The sequence below is a fragment of the Oncorhynchus clarkii genome, chromosome 10 (genome assembly GCF_045791955.1).
Source record: "Oncorhynchus clarkii lewisi isolate Uvic-CL-2024 chromosome 10, UVic_Ocla_1.0, whole genome shotgun sequence".
In the NCBI taxonomy this organism is placed as follows: Eukaryota; Metazoa; Chordata; class Actinopteri; order Salmoniformes; family Salmonidae; genus Oncorhynchus; species Oncorhynchus clarkii.
In genome coordinates, this window is record NC_092156.1 from 62,950,000 (window position 1) to 62,965,527 (window position 15,528).

General features: G+C 43.3%; 1 protein-coding gene across 1 annotated transcript; it reads left to right on the plus strand.

Moving 5' to 3' along the window:
- The first annotated feature begins 1,598 nt into the window (after nt 1-1,598).
- LOC139418965 (uncharacterized) lies at nt 1,599-15,440 on the plus strand. Its single transcript, XM_071168760.1, has 8 exons — nt 1,599-2,090; nt 4,609-4,718; nt 4,952-5,063; nt 5,235-5,392; nt 8,022-8,112; nt 8,390-8,514; nt 13,402-13,495; nt 13,926-15,440. Exons 1-8 carry the CDS (start codon nt 1,793-1,795, stop codon nt 14,933-14,935), a joined length of 1,998 nt encoding a protein of 665 aa, XP_071024861.1. The 5' UTR covers nt 1,599-1,792; the 3' UTR covers nt 14,936-15,440.
- Nucleotides 15,441-15,528: the final 88 nt, after the last annotated feature.

Below are 15,528 nucleotides of genomic sequence, written 5' to 3' on the forward strand. Positions count from 1 at the left end.
TTGCTGGTATGCATCTGTCATGTCTTTGGCTATGCCGGATTAAGTGATATGACATGCTATTCTATAAAATAATTAATATTAATATCACCTGATTGAGCTAATCATGTAAATTTAATTAACTAGAGAGTCGGACACCACGAAATAATATTTATAGAGCTGTTATCTTCCGAATAAACTCTTAAAGACCTAGTAATATTTTACATCAATAGCAGTCAATATCAATCGTCACCTTAATTCAGTCTCATCTGAAAGTTGTAAATTATTTTATCTGCACGAACCCTGGCTAACAAGTTGAATCAGCAATACAAAAATTGGGTTTTATTATTTATTTGCTAAATACCTAACTAATCACACAGAATTACACATACACACAATCATAACTTGATTACAAATTGCTTCATTACATGCTAAAATCAACACTGGCTGTTGCTCATCTGGCCTTGGTGAACCTCATCTGTTTACTTGAAGGATGAGGCTTGAAGAGACAATTGGCTGTTTTGTATTCTAGGGACTCTAGTGAATAGACTGGACCCCAGTTTTATGGACACAATTGTTCTGCCTGTACAGTGCAATATTTGAATTGATTTTATATTTGTAGCATATAGTGTCCAATGGCTCCATTTAAAGTAATTTGACATTATTTGTCAGGCAGGCCATATGCATTTGTTTGGCACAGGTCAAGGCTGGCCTTGGGCTGATTTACATGTGTAAAAGGTGCAACTGGCTCATCATCATTAGGTTAATCTATATAGGTTGGTTACAGCTGGATTTCCCAAACTTGGCCCTGTGCCCCCCTGGGTGCATGTTTTGTTTTTCTCCCCCTAACACTACACAGCTGATTCAAATAACCAACTCATTATCAAGCCTTGATTATTTGAATCAGCTGTGTAGTGCTATGGAAAAAAACAAGAATGTGCACCCAGGGGGAACCCCAGAACTGAGTTTGAGAAACCCTGGCTTACAGGAATGCCAGACCAAGTTTACATTGTGTTAAACTATTCTCACCTATAGGCCTACAGTGTATTGCACTGCAGTGAATGGAGTGGGGAAAGTAGAAAGTGTTACTGGGTATTTACACCTCAGTGCCCCATAAAATAACACCATATATACATTCTACAGACCATGGTGAGTTATCCCAACCCCACTTTTACTTTGGCACATAGAATAGTTTTCTCTCTATAAACCAATATGTAATTTGTATGCCTTTAGTGTATTGCATTGGGACCAGTGGAGTAGAGTGTTTCTGGGCATATAGAAATTACACTCATATATATTCTACAGACACTAGTGAGTAATTGCAACCCCACCTTTACGTCGGCATCTAGAATAGTTCTCTCTAAAGTTTAGAGTCTAAACCAATATGTATTTCATATACAATGTATTGTATCGGGGGGATTTGAAATTGGAACATCTTTTAAAACACACATTTAATACAAATGTCACTTAAATATAAACAAATTGACTCATTATGTTTCATATATCATGAGTAAATACAGGTTAATGACACTTTTCTACTATTACGTGAGGAACTTTTATTTAGAACGTTTCCTAAATTCCCTGACCCGGAAATAATTTGTTTTTGTGTTGCTGACGAGAGGCTGGTAGTAGAGAAGAAGAAACTGCAGCTACAGAGCTAGTCAACTACTGCTTTTAGGCCACTATTTATGTTGAATCACTTCGTCCAACTTAGTCGTTGTCGATATTTGAAGTGAACGTGATTCAATATATCCAATATACATCGCATGAGACTGTATTTATCGACTTTTAGTGCTCGCGAGCCAGTCGTTCAAAAATGTCGAGTCGCCTTGCGTTCCAGACACAGCTAGCTTCCATTATGGAGGTATTGGCCAATGCAGCCGTGGCAGAAATCTGTAAACTAGTAGACGACGATTATGCGGTTGTAAGTTTGCAAATGTCACAATGCCAAAGGGAGAACAAAGGTTTGAAGCGAAAGCTGAATCTTCTCGAGTTGAAGATGGCCCGTGGTTACGCCGAACGAAGACTACGGGAAAGCGCAATGAACAGCCGTCCCAACAGCAGAGTTCATATCAACACCAATGAGAAATTCAGAGGGTCGTCTTCATCAACTGGTAAGAAGACTGTAATGCCATACCATATCTGATCGGATACTAGTTTATTTGATTACCCTGCTGATAAAGTCAATTTAAAAAAACACCCCTGGAAAATAAGTCTGGGTGACATGGCCAAAATATACGTTATTTTATTTTTGACGGTATGACGATATTTGACGGTTCTGAATAATACAAGTTCTAAATATACTTTCTGGGAGGAACATAAAAAAAAAACATGTTTATAATGGACTTTGTCCATTCTTATTGTTTTATACTGTTAAATCAAACTTTAGCCCAAAATAATAGAAGGACAACTGATAGTAAAGTAGTCATTTTTGTAGAACATTACATAGGAATCAAAGTCCTATTTTGTAGCCTCAAACTCTGGTACTCGACCAATTGTTTCCATTTGTATAGTTATTTGTTAATTTCCAGCATTTTAATCAATTCATTTCCTGCACCAACTTATAATTGTGTAACGTTTCTTGTCTTAGTATGCCTCTATTTTGTGAAACAGTAAATTCATGTGCACTCAAATCAAAACCTATTTGATTGTTTTCCAGACCTCAAAATGTGTCTTCTGGTGGGATTTAAGCATTGACATGGACTCAGAACATACATTTTCGTTGTTCCTCTATGAATAATAATATTGAGAATATTAAAAAATCAAACCAGGGGGAAAAAAAATTCTGAATTCGGGAAAATACAAAAGACAGTTTCTTAGGACTTATTGCTTAGATAAACAACTGAGGGTCTGTGGTATATGGCCAATATACCGCAGATGAGGGCTGTGTTCTGCATGACACAATGCAGAGTGCCTGGATACAGCCCTTAGCCGTCATATACCACAAACCCCCAAGGTGCCTTATTGCTATTATAAACTGGTTACCAATGTTATTAGATGAGTAAAAATAAATGTTTTGTCGTACCTGTGGAATACGGTCTGATATCACAGCTTTCAGCTAATCAGCATTCAGGGCTAAAAAAGGTTGGAGACCCCCGGGCTTACCCTTTTCCTAACCTTAACCTAATTCTCCTAACCTGCTGGGTAAGTTCTCCTAAAAATGTTGACAAGCTGTATCCCTTCTAGACAAAACTCTTGTCCACCCGTAGTTGTTGACTTGTTGTGCTAGAAAGTTAGCTAGCAGTTTTCAGTTATCCATTTTTTATCGCCAGTTAGAAAATTGCTGATTGCCATAATTTTTTCGAGTCATTACTGAATTATTTAATGCAACAAATAAAACATTAAAATAGCATTATAAAAGTTAGTCAACATTTTTTTACATTTTACTGCCCAGCCCGACTGGAAAACAATCAACTTGTGTGATATTGACATTTTTTCCCCCCCATTGGGGCTACATATAGAGTCTTTGGGGCCACCTACACGGAGTGTACAAAACAGGAAGCTGAATTCACTGTCATGTTCGTGGAACCATTCCTGGACGATCTTATTCTTGTGGTATGGGGCATTATCCTGCTGGGAAAAAATATTCACAGATGGATACACTGCTGCAATGAAGGGATGCACCTGATTGGCAATGATGTTCAGATATCCTGTGGCATTCAAATGTTGCTACGCTTTTATCAAGGGACCCAATGTGTGCCATGAAAACACACCCCATACTATCACACCACCACCACCAGTCTGCAATGTTGACACGCGGTATGATGGATGCATGAACTCGTGTTTTTTTTCCCATACCCTAGTCTTCTCATCAATGTAAAGCAGCAGGAACCTGGGATTCATCAGACCAGGCAATGTTTTTCCACTTCTCCAGTGTCCAGTGTTTTTGTCCCTTAGCCCACTGCAACCACAGTTTCTTGTATTTTGCTGAGAGAAGTGGAACTCTATAAGGTCGTCAGCTGCCATACCCCATTCGTGTCACGGACCAACGAGTTGCGCATTCTTTTATCGGTCTTTGGGCACCGATGTTGTAGTGGACTGTCAGTTGACTAACTGTAGCCCGTCTGTTTCTCTGCACAATTTGTGTCAGCCTCCTTTGTCCTCTTTCATCTTTGACCACTGGCATGCCTTTGGCTGGATGTCCTTTGGGTGGTGGACCATTCTTGACACACACGGGAAACTGTTGTGTGAGAGAACCCAGCAACGTTGCAGTTCTTGACACACTCAAGTCGTTGCTCCTGGCACCTGCTACCATACCCCATTAAAGACACTTCAATATTTTGTCTTGCTCATTCATCCTCTGAATGGCACATATACACAATCCATGTCTCAATTGTCTGAAGGCTTATAAAAATTATTTTTTAACCGGTCTCCTTACCTTCATCTACACTGATTGAAGTGGATTTAACAGGAGTCATTAATTAGGGATCATAGCTTTCACCTGGTCAGTCTGTCATGGAAAGAGCATGTTCCTAATGTTTTGTACACTCACTGTATACAGTCATTGGGACCCACCTTTGTTTTGGTCATTAAAATCTGACAAAGCACATCTAGGTCAATGTGACCTAGCGTCAACCTGCAATTTTTGTTACAAGTAAGTTTAAAAAAATAAACTTGATTTTTTTATCGTAGGTGGTGTCTACGACATACAGCTAGATCCCATGGGGATGTGGTCAGGAGGCCCTGGAGCCAATAATGATCACAACAGTTCCCAGATGCATCCCAACCCCATCCGAGACAAGGTGAGTTCAAGAAACCTATCCTGTAATACTGGTTGTCAATGTCTTACACAGTTCAAGAAAACAAATATACTTGGTGGCTAACTGTTATATTCCATTATAGCATAGTCCTACAGTACACACTGGCCCATTTGAACAATTTTGAGCACTTGGCAGCATCAGTCACCAGTAGGTCATTATCAACCATGTTGTGGTGTATATTTACGCGGTTAATTCCTGACTTTTCGATCTTCCAGTCGCCAGATCTGCAGCTTGTGGAGCCTGAGTCTCTGCTGGTCAAAGAGGAGAGGATGGAGGATCCCCTTGGAGACACAGAGGCAGACGACATACCACTGATTGGAGAGGACGGTGAGTGTGTTAGTCCGTCTCAACTTTGGTTGCTGTGTTGCAGATACTGTAATTACTCACCCCATACATTTGATCAACATCAAGGCTCCATTCTCACACTACTCAACCTGGCCATACCTTTAACTTGATTTAAACATTAACCTGCTTTCATTCCCTTCCTCTCTCTTCCAGGACTGGTGGAGTGTGGACCTCGTGGAGGCAGCGGTAGAACCGGCCCTGGGGACACCACATCCCATCCACCTGCTTCAGCCCATGGCCCAGAGCAGGTCAGCCAACCTCAGCACCCCGAGCAGCAGCAGCAGGGCCCCAGGAACAGGCACCGTGTGGAGGTCAGTGGCTCGGCACCTCTCCTTAAGTCTGACAGTGAACCCCAACACGCAGGACTGCTGCACCAACCCCACCCTGCTGAGCTTGATATGTACAGTGGTGATGACGACAGAGGGGACGGTCTGGGGCCGCTTGTGTCGTTCTTTAATGAGAGCAGCCAGGCAGAGACGCCTGGGGCCGGGCAGCCATCTTGTTCTTACAGCACTGTCGCCGAGGCTGCCGCGTCGTTTCAGTCCGGGCACCGCCGCCCACTTCCTGCTTCGGTCACCATCCACCGCCATCTCCCGGGGAACCGAGAGGAGGTTCTGAACATTGACTCGGAGGAGGAGGAAGGGAAGGCGCCTCTGGAGAAGTGGGGCCGCGACAGTGGAATGTCTGCAATGTTTGGGGGAGGAGGAAGGTTCCAGGGTAACCATGGCAACATGGCCGCCCCGTCACAATCTCGCTCCATCAGTGACATTGCGATGCCGTCGACTTCTGACGCGAACGGGTGGGCACACGGCGGCGGGGGCAGAAACACTGGCAGTGGCAACACTGGCTTCCCCCTGACAAGGGACGGCAAGGTCCCCCACAGGACCAGTGCCCGGGAGAAACTGTTCATCTGCAACTTCTGCGGCAAGGCGTTCAACCGGCCCAAGAAAGTAGAGATCCACCTGAGGACCCACACGGGGGAGAGGCCGTTCAGATGCAACACCTGTGGGAAGATGTTCTCCGAGGCTGGCAACCTGAAGAAGCACCAGAGGGTCCATACAGGGGAGAAACCCTTCCACTGTGAGCTCTGTGGGAAAGGATTCGCCTGGATACGCAACCTCAAGACCCACCACGAGAGGAACCATCCAGATGTATATCCCCCGGACATGAGCCCTAGTTTTATCCAACCTGCACTACTGCCCACTCATATGGTCAAGTGCCACAAAGAAGAACATAGGAAAATTACGGTTGGCCCAGAACAGAGCAGCACGGCTGGCCCTTAAATGTACACTGAGGGCTAATATCAAAAACATGCATGTCAATCTCTACTGGTTCAAAGTAGAGAGATTTACTGCATCACTACTTGTCTTTGTGAGCGGTATTGACATGTTGAAAGCACCAAACTGTCCATTCAGACAGCTAACACAGCACAGACACGCATACATACCCCAAAAGACATGCCACCAGGGGTCTCTTCACAGTCCCCAAGTCCAGAACACACTCTGGGAAATGCTCAGTACTACATAGATGGAACTCTCTATGTAACTCAAGCGAGCAGTAAAATCTGATAAAAAAAAATAATTTAAAAAACGGATTAAACAACACCTTATGGCACAACGCAGACTGTGAAGAGACGAGCGCATATGCTAACACGCGCACTCTACTCAGACATGCATTGTAATATTGTAGATGTGTTATTATATTTTGTGATTTTAATTGTTTTAACCCTGTTTGGCCCCCCCCGGGCAGCAGCTAGTGGAGATCCTAATAAATACGAATATAAATTAGCTTCACGTAGGGTGGGGCGGGGGCCCTAACTTACTCATTTAGTTTTTCTTACTCATTAAGCGAATCAAGTTTCCGCTGTGTTTTAGAAACCAGCCTAATGTTTCTAGCCAGGAGGATTCAACCTTATGAATAATTTGACAAACTAACAAACTTAACACTGCTCTCAGGTCAGTCATCATGAAGTCATGATGGAGGCCCCGATAGATGGGTACGCGTGGAAATGTTCCTGGGTATGATGGGTGGTTTTGATTATGTACATAGGACATTTCATATCAGTGGACTAAGGAAGGGTGAATATCTGACCCAAAATAATCTACCGATAAGTTAGTGGTAAATGTCAACCTTAAAGAGTAAATCTGGAGTGAATGATGCTGGTTAGCTTTGTGTACATATCTAAAATTGTACTGTATATCTAACACTAAAGGGGATTTTTGACATTGGACAAATTCACTTTGTAAATAAGTTATTTAATGCCAGTTTATGAATGAGTGGCAGTTTTACTATAACAATCTTTCCCCTTAAGAGTCAACATGTATTACAATGCCTCTTCTATGTTTTTCTACATATGGAACCATTATGAATAAAATACATTCCTTACACTGAGGTTTCTGTCATTATTGAAATGAATAAGCAATAGTGGTTTATATGGAGGACAAAGGAAAGTTGAATGGATTCAAACGATTGACCGATACGAAAAGCTGTACTGGAGCTGCTTGAAAGTGTCACACAGAAACATCTCCCACCACCTGCAAGAACACTCATAAATAGTTCATATTTGTTTAATCCATATTGAGCAAGACACGTTTGTTAATCTTCCAATAAATTCTTAATGTCACTTAATATTTTAAATAAATTATATCGACTCACTCAAACCCATAAGGTCACTAGTTCAATAGTTAATTGAAGAGGTCCAATATTAAAAGGTTCTGAGTAACAGACATCCATTCGCTAATCAGATGATGCAACAAGATAAATATCAAACATCTATAGCTACATAAAATACTTGTTGCATACATGTAAGATGTACACAATTTATAATCATTGGTCCATACATTTAGTCCAGTCACACAGTGTGTGATTTAGAAATGAATACGATTCATTGCATAATAGTAATTGTGATATCTAATTCCTGATCCGTCCCTGTGTTTCCAGTCTGCAGCGGTGGAGGACAGAGACCCTGACATCCTGCTGATCAAGGTGGAGGATCTGGACCCACGGGGTGGAGGACTCAGCATCCAGGAGGGTGAGTGGAGACTACAGGGGTGGAGGGCTGGGTGCGGTGGTAGTGGTGCTAACAGCAGGACTTGGTAATCAAGGGGTTAGACCAATGACACAAGGCTACTTAGATCCCATGTAAAGACTACGCTGTTGCATCCATCCCTGCCTGTTCCAGAGCATAACGCTTTGAAAACATGTTATCATGGCATTGACATTCCCCAAATGTAGCTCCATCGTGAGATCTCCCATTGATTTCAACAACAGCCAGTGGTGTGATTGTGACACTGTGTTCTCTTCTCAAGGGCCGGAGGAGTCCAGCAGAGACAACTACAGAGGAGGAGCATTACCCCTGGAGGCCACCCACCACAACTCACCCCCAGACCACACCCAACACCACCCCGGGACGACCAGGCACCACACCACGGAGGTCAGCTATGGCCGTGTGTCGTACGAGAACCACCCCCTTCCGCTGTGGACCAATGGGGGCAGTGGTGGTTGTGGTGACGCTAGTGTCCCAGGACCGTCCTCCCTCAACCTCTCCTACCCAGCAGGCCCAGGCATGCTGATCATGGGAGGGAGGATGGGGCCTGCTGGCTCTGAGATAGGTCAGCACAGGGGTTTCACTGTAGAAAGCTCCGGAAGCTTCTCAGGTTCTATGGGTTCTAGAGAGGGGTCAGACATGGCTGGTTATGATGTCGGAATGGGGGGGTCGGACGGGGCACAGGGAGGTCAGGAGACGTACAAATGCGGTAGGAAGAAAGTGGTAAGAAAGAAGGCATACCTCTGCAAGTTCTGCGGTAAAGGGTTCTCCTCGCCGGCTAATCTAGAACCGCACCTTAGAACCCACACGGGCGAGAGGCCGTTTGGGTGCATGGTGTGCGGGAAGCACTTCTCTCAGTACTGGAACCTTAAGATCCACAAGAACGTTCACACGGGGGAGAGGCCATACGCCTGCCCGCTCTGTGGGGAACGCTTTGCCGACCCTAGCAACCTAAAGAAACACCAGAAACGACATCATCCTCAGCAGTAGTACTACGACATCATCCTCAGCAGTAGTACTACAGGGGAGAGAGAAAAAATAACCTTTACTACAACACCATCTTCATCAATACTAGTACTAGATGTGACCGGGATATTATATCAACCATCTATTTCAATATGAGGATGACCAGGTTTTTTTCCCCTGAAAACTCAATGGTTATAGATTTTAACTAGGGCCAGGAGTTGTCCCTGATCACATGACAACTGATGGTTATAGGATAAAAATAGGACCCAGAGTTTTTCCTCTGGTCAGGTCACATGATCAGGATTAACTCTTGGCCGTTAATATAGACACTTAGTATTAGTAAAGGGGCTTAGGGAAGGGTTGTTAGTGAAATTTCTCGTGGACAGATGTTCGAGCGTCTGAAGCAATTACGCAATATTTTAATTCTGGGTGTCCGAGATTAGTGTAGTTAGGGTAATTTTGTATTTTCTTTCTTATCTGATCAAGACAGTCCTTTTGGTAATTTGATTCTTTTTTTCCGGGAGCTCCTTCCGGGAGCTGGTGATGGTAATAGGCATATTTACAGTTGAAGTCGGAAGTTTACATACACTTAGGTTGGAGTCATTAAAACTAATTTTTCAACCACTCCACAAATGTCTTGTTAACAAACTATAGTTTTGGCAAGTCGGTTGGGACATCTACTTTGTGCATGACACAAGTAATTTTTCCAACAATTGTTTACAGATTATTTCACTATCACAATTCCAATGGGTCAGAAGTTTACATAAAGGCACAGTTGACTGTGCCTTTAAACAGCTTGGAAAATTCCAGAAAATTATGTCATGGCTTTAGAAGCTTCTGATAGGCTAATTGACATCATTTGAGTCAATTGGAGGTGTACCTGTGGATGTATTTCAAGACCTACCTTCAAACTCTGCCTCTTTGCTTTACATCATGGGAAAATCAAAATAAATAAGCCAAGACCTCAGAAAAAAAATTGTAGACCTCCACAAGTCTGGTTCATCCTTGGGAGCAATTTCCAAATGTCTGAAGGTACCACGTTCATCTGTACAAACAATAGTACGCAAGTATAAACACCATGGGCCCAGGCAGCTGTTGTACTGCTCAGGAAGGAGACACGTTCTGTCTCCTAGAGATGAACGTATTTTGGTGCGAAAAGTGCAAATCAATCCCAGAACAACAGCAAAGGACCTTGTGAAGATGCTGGAGGAAACATGTACAAAAGTATTTATATCCACAGTAAAACGAGACATATAACTTGAAAGGCCGCTCAGCAAGGAAGAAGCCACTACTCCGAAACCGCCATAAAAAAGCCAGACTACGGTTTGCAACTGCACATGGAGACAAAGATTTTACTTTTTGGAGAAATGTCCTCTGGTCTGATGAAACAAAAATAGAACTGTTTGGCCATAATGACCATCGTTATGTTTGGAGGAAAAAGGGGGAGGCTTGCAAGCCGAAGATCACCATCCCAACCGTGAAGCACGGGGGTGGCAGCATCATATTGTGGGGGTGCTTTGCTGCAGGAGGGACTGGTGCACTTCACAAAATAGATGGCATCATGAGGGAGGACAATTATGTTGAGATATTGAAGCAACATCTCAAGACATCAGTCAGGAAGTTTAAGCTTGGTCGCAAATGGGTCTTCCAAATGGACAATGACCCCAAGCATACTCCCAATGTTGTGGCAAAATCGCTTAAGGACAACGAAGTCAAGGTATTGGAGTGGCCATCACAAAGCCCTGACCTCAATCCTATAGAAAATGTGTGGGCAGAACGGAAAAAGCGTGTGCGAGCAAGGAGGCCTACTAACCTAAGTCAGTTACATCAGCTCTGTCAGGAGGAATGGGCCAAAATTCACCCAACTTATTGTGGGAAGCTTGTGGAAGGCTACCCGAAACGTTAGACCCAAGTTAAACAATTTAAAGGCAATGCTACCAAATAATAATTGAGTGTATGTAAACTTCTGACCCACTGGGAATGTGATGAAGAAATCAAAGCTGAAATAAATCATTCTCTCTACTATTATTATGACATGTCACATTCTTTATAATAAAGTGGCGATCCTAACTGAACTAAGACAGGGAATTTGTACTAGGATTAAATTCAGGAATTGTGAAAAACTGAGTTTAAATGTATTTGGCTAAGGTGTATGTTAACGTCTGACTTGAACTGTATTTGTTTTCTACTCACAAAGCTGTATGAAAATGATATGTGGTGAGAATAGTTCATGTTTGATTCCCCTTGTAGCACCAAGGTAGAGGTTCAGCATACACCAAAAACCAGTAAATGGGTTGAAGTAACCATATTTGTTAGCAGTAAACATGTAAATATTTTGTTAGGTGATGGTACACATTTTTGGGGGGAGTCCAAAATGCTCTACGCTTGTAGGGATAAGTCTATTGTGTCACAATTCTGTGAAACTTTGATCGATGTCCTTATCTTGTAATGTTAAAAGAAGATTAAAGTGTTTTTTTGCAAAAACGATGAATGAATTAATGTGGTTATTAACATTACATTACTCCATCACAGGACATTCAATTTCCTCAACTGTGACACAATATCAATATCTTAAAGAGCATTCATCACAGCCACAATATATGCCTGAAATGGAAATCAAATAATTACTACTTAAAGACTTTCTCCGGTACTTTTGTATAGTTTTTAACCAGTAGTTCTGAAAGTAGCACCCACGAGCCAAAAGTGGTCCCGGGAAAATTGCGTTCTACATCACAAATGTGCAGATGTGTGCACCCATGTCATTGCTCTCTTTCGCTTTACTTTGTGTGCGTCTCGCTAGCTGTCACTCAAATGGCGAGGGACTGAATCTTATTGGTTAAAATTCAAATTGCTTGGGGGCTGGCCCACGTGGGGGTAAATGTAGGGAAAATGGCGCCACCCAGCTTCCAGAAAACGGCCGCTTTCAAACTAGGGATTTTGTGGATAATTGAGGTAAAATAGTAATTCTGCTCATAGATTATGCATGTATGAACTACACATTGACACATCCAGCCCAAAGCGGAAGGTTAAAAAAATACTTACTATGTACCCGCCAGTACCAGAGCATGTCTTTAACAAATTTACTAATTTTAATGAATTATTATTTATTGCCACGGAAGTCAAAACGGTGAATTAGACTTTCCTAAATATATGTTTGATTTACAGTACGCTGAGTATACAACAAATTAGGAACAGCAGCTCTTTCCATGACAGACTGACCAGGTGAAGGCTATGATCCCTTATTGTTGACACCTGTCAAATCCACTTCCATCGGTGTAGCTGAAGGGGAGGAGACAGGTTAAATAATTATTTTTAAGCCTTGAGATAATTGAGACATGGATTGTGTATGTATGTCATTCAGAGGGTGATGTCACAGGAATGGAAATCTGAACATCATTACCAATCAGGCTCATCCATTCATGGCAGCAATGCATCCATCTGCGAATTGCCACAGGGCTAAGATTGTCCAGGAATGGTTCCACGAACATGACAGTGAATTCAGCTTACCGCAGTGGCCTGCCCAGTCACCAGATCTCAATCCAAGTGAGGATCTGTGGGATGAGATGGAACAAGCTATTCAGAGTAGAGATCAACTACCAGCCAACTTGACACAACTGTGGGAAGCATTGAGTCAACATGGGCCAGCATCCTTGTGGAATGCTTTCCACACCTAGTAGAGTCCATGCCTTGACATATTGAGGTTGTTCTGAAGGCAAAAGGTGGTGCAACAGAACATTACAGTAACACCTCTAAATCAAATCCAATTGTATTGCTCTCGTACACATATTTAGCAGATGTTATCGTGGGTGTAGTGAAATGCTTGTGTTTCTAGCTCCAACAGTATGGTAATACCTAACAATACAAAACAAATCATGTACAATTCCCCAAAAGAAAAAGAAAGGGATTAAGAAATATATAATAATATATTATTATAAATATAAATATAAATGTATATGATGGTGTGTATAGACATTATGGACAGTATATGAATAGAAAAGGTGTGTACAGCAGTAGTTATATAGGATGAGCCTTGACTAGAATATAGTATGTACATATGAAGTGGGTAAAACAGTATGTAAATATGATTAAAGTGACCAGTATTCAATGAGTATTTACATAGGGCAGCAGTCTCTAAGTTGCAGGGTAGAGTACTGGGTGGTAGCCGGCTAGTTACAGTGACTAATGTTCAGGGCAGGGTACTGGGCGAAGGCCGGTTAGTGGTGACAATAAGACTAACAGTCTGATGGCCTGGAGATACAGTGGCTTGCTAGTTAATCTCATAGGCTCTTTCTCCTCTCTTCGTCCTAGCCTGCAGCTCCTGAATCAACTCCATCAACACTAAGACTGGGACAGAACCTGGGAAGTATCACAGCAACAGGAGGACCTGACCTGGCAGCAGAATGTAAGTGGAGAATGAAAATAAACCAGGAATGCATGACAACCGTGTCGGCGCCCACCAGACAGTGTCACTGAGCTACTCACTTATATTAGTTTACTAAAAGCTATTTTCTTAATGAGGGAAACGAGGCCAGTTCTGACCCCTGTTAAGTTGAATGCACTAACTGTAAGTCGCCTTGGATAAAGAGTGTCTGCTAAATCAGGGTCCTGATCAGGGTCCCTTGGGTGCACTTTTTGGTTTTCCCCAAGCACTACACAGCTGTTTCAAATAGTCAACGCTTGATGATGAGTTGGTTATTTGAATCAAGGGCAAAAACCAGAACGTGCATCCGGGGTTTGGGTGAGTTTGGGAAACCATTCCTCAAATGTACATGTAAAAGGCTTCTCTAGCTTATCATCCTTTACCATGCACCTTTTCTATGATCCTTATCCAGGTACTGGGGAGTCCTCAAGACCCACACTTCCCGCCCCTGCCTCACAAAAATGTATTGGAACCACCAGTCCCGCAGCGAGCCTAGGTAATAAAGCCAATATGCCCAAGGGAGCGCCAGACAACACAACCCCAACCCAGACCACACAGCAGCTCAGCAAGCAGAGAGCAGCCAACACGCTAGGCTCTGAGTACTCAATGTTTGAGCTGGAGACCTTCTTCACGCGCTGGGCCCCAGACACATCGGCATCAACATCGCCCTCCGGTGGTCCCTCGTGCTCCTACACCGACAACACTACAGACACTGACCCAGACTGCCTCATTGTCGACCCAGAGCTTCAGCCCCAGCTCCCCTCAGCGACTGTCAGGCCCACAGGGGAGGGTGTGTCTTTCTCTGGGCATCAGGGAGTTCAAGCAGCCACTCTGGGTGTGGGTGGGGGCATCCAGGGGCATCCCACATGGAGCAGGGCAGCCATTTTGAGAGCATCTCAACAAGCACATCAGCGGCAGCTTCAACGACGCCTCAGAGCACAGCAGCTACCACAGACTCACCCAGAAAACCCAACTACCTCCACCACCAACACTAGTAGTCCTGGTATGTCTTCCCAATCCCTTCACTCCCTGGTAGGTCTACCGCCAGGGAGAGGGGCCACGGCCAAAGGCTTTGCCCACATCGAGGTGACACTGGCTGGGCAGCAGGCAGCCCAGCTGGCCCAGCAGCACTGTGATGCGGCCGGAAGGAGAAAGAGCTACGTGTGCCGAGCCTGCGGTAAGGCCTTCACCGGTCAGTCCAACCTGGAGGCTCACCAGAGGGTACACACAGGGGAGAAGCCGTTCAGGTGTGCCACCTGTGGGAAGATGTTCTCAGAGGCTGGCAACCTGAAGAAGCACCAGAGGGTCCATACGGGGGAGAAACCCTTTGCCTGTAGCCACTGTGGGAAGCGCTTCGCCTGGATATGCAACCTCAAGACGCACCAGCAGTCAGTCTGTGGAGATGGAGGAGGAGGGGTGTGAGGCATAGAATTAGAATCAGTAGACTGGATGGACATGGTTATAAAATCTACAATAGAATATTGCTGACACAGACATCAATGGGAATTCCTTCTAATTGTAATAATGTGAGACGACAATCCCCCAAACCTCCAAAACAAACACTACAATACAAAGGAAATGTAAAGGGATTAGCGGAAAGTTGCCTTTACAGGTGACACTTTTCCCTTTGTTCAACTCCAGATCGTTGTTAAAGTAAGGGGCTTGTAATTGTATGGCCGACACACTATGTTAGGCGATTATTAGATAAAGTATCTTTATTTGAAACTGAAATGTGGAATTAATATCGAATATCATGTGCATATTATATGAACAAATGTGTTCCAAGACATGTATTTTTTATATTATTAGAGTAGACCTTTTTTTTATTTGCAAGATTTAACATGTACTAAATATGTGTCAATCATGCAATAGCAAGTAATGTGGCCATAGACAGTGACATCAAAATAAACATATTTTCTTAACACAATAAGGTAGTAATTGGCTAGCTCAGTCGGTAGAGCATGAGACTCTTAATCTCAGGGTCGTGGGTTCGAGCCCCACGTTGGGCGCTATTT

What these genes read in the sequence shown, in the direction of transcription:
- LOC139418965 (XM_071168760.1), top strand. Translation starts at nt 1,793, where the DNA reads ATGTCGAGTCGCCTTGCGTTCCAGACACAGCTAGCTTCCATTATGGAG. An exon ending in AGGGTCGTCTTCATCAACTG is followed by an intron (nt 2,091 to 4,608) that starts GTAAGAAGACTG and finishes TTTTTATCGTAG; the next exon opens with GTGGTGTCTACGACATACAG. An exon ending in ACCACTGATTGGAGAGGACG is followed by an intron (nt 5,064 to 5,234) that starts GTGAGTGTGTTA and finishes TCTCTCTTCCAG; the next exon opens with GACTGGTGGAGTGTGGACCT.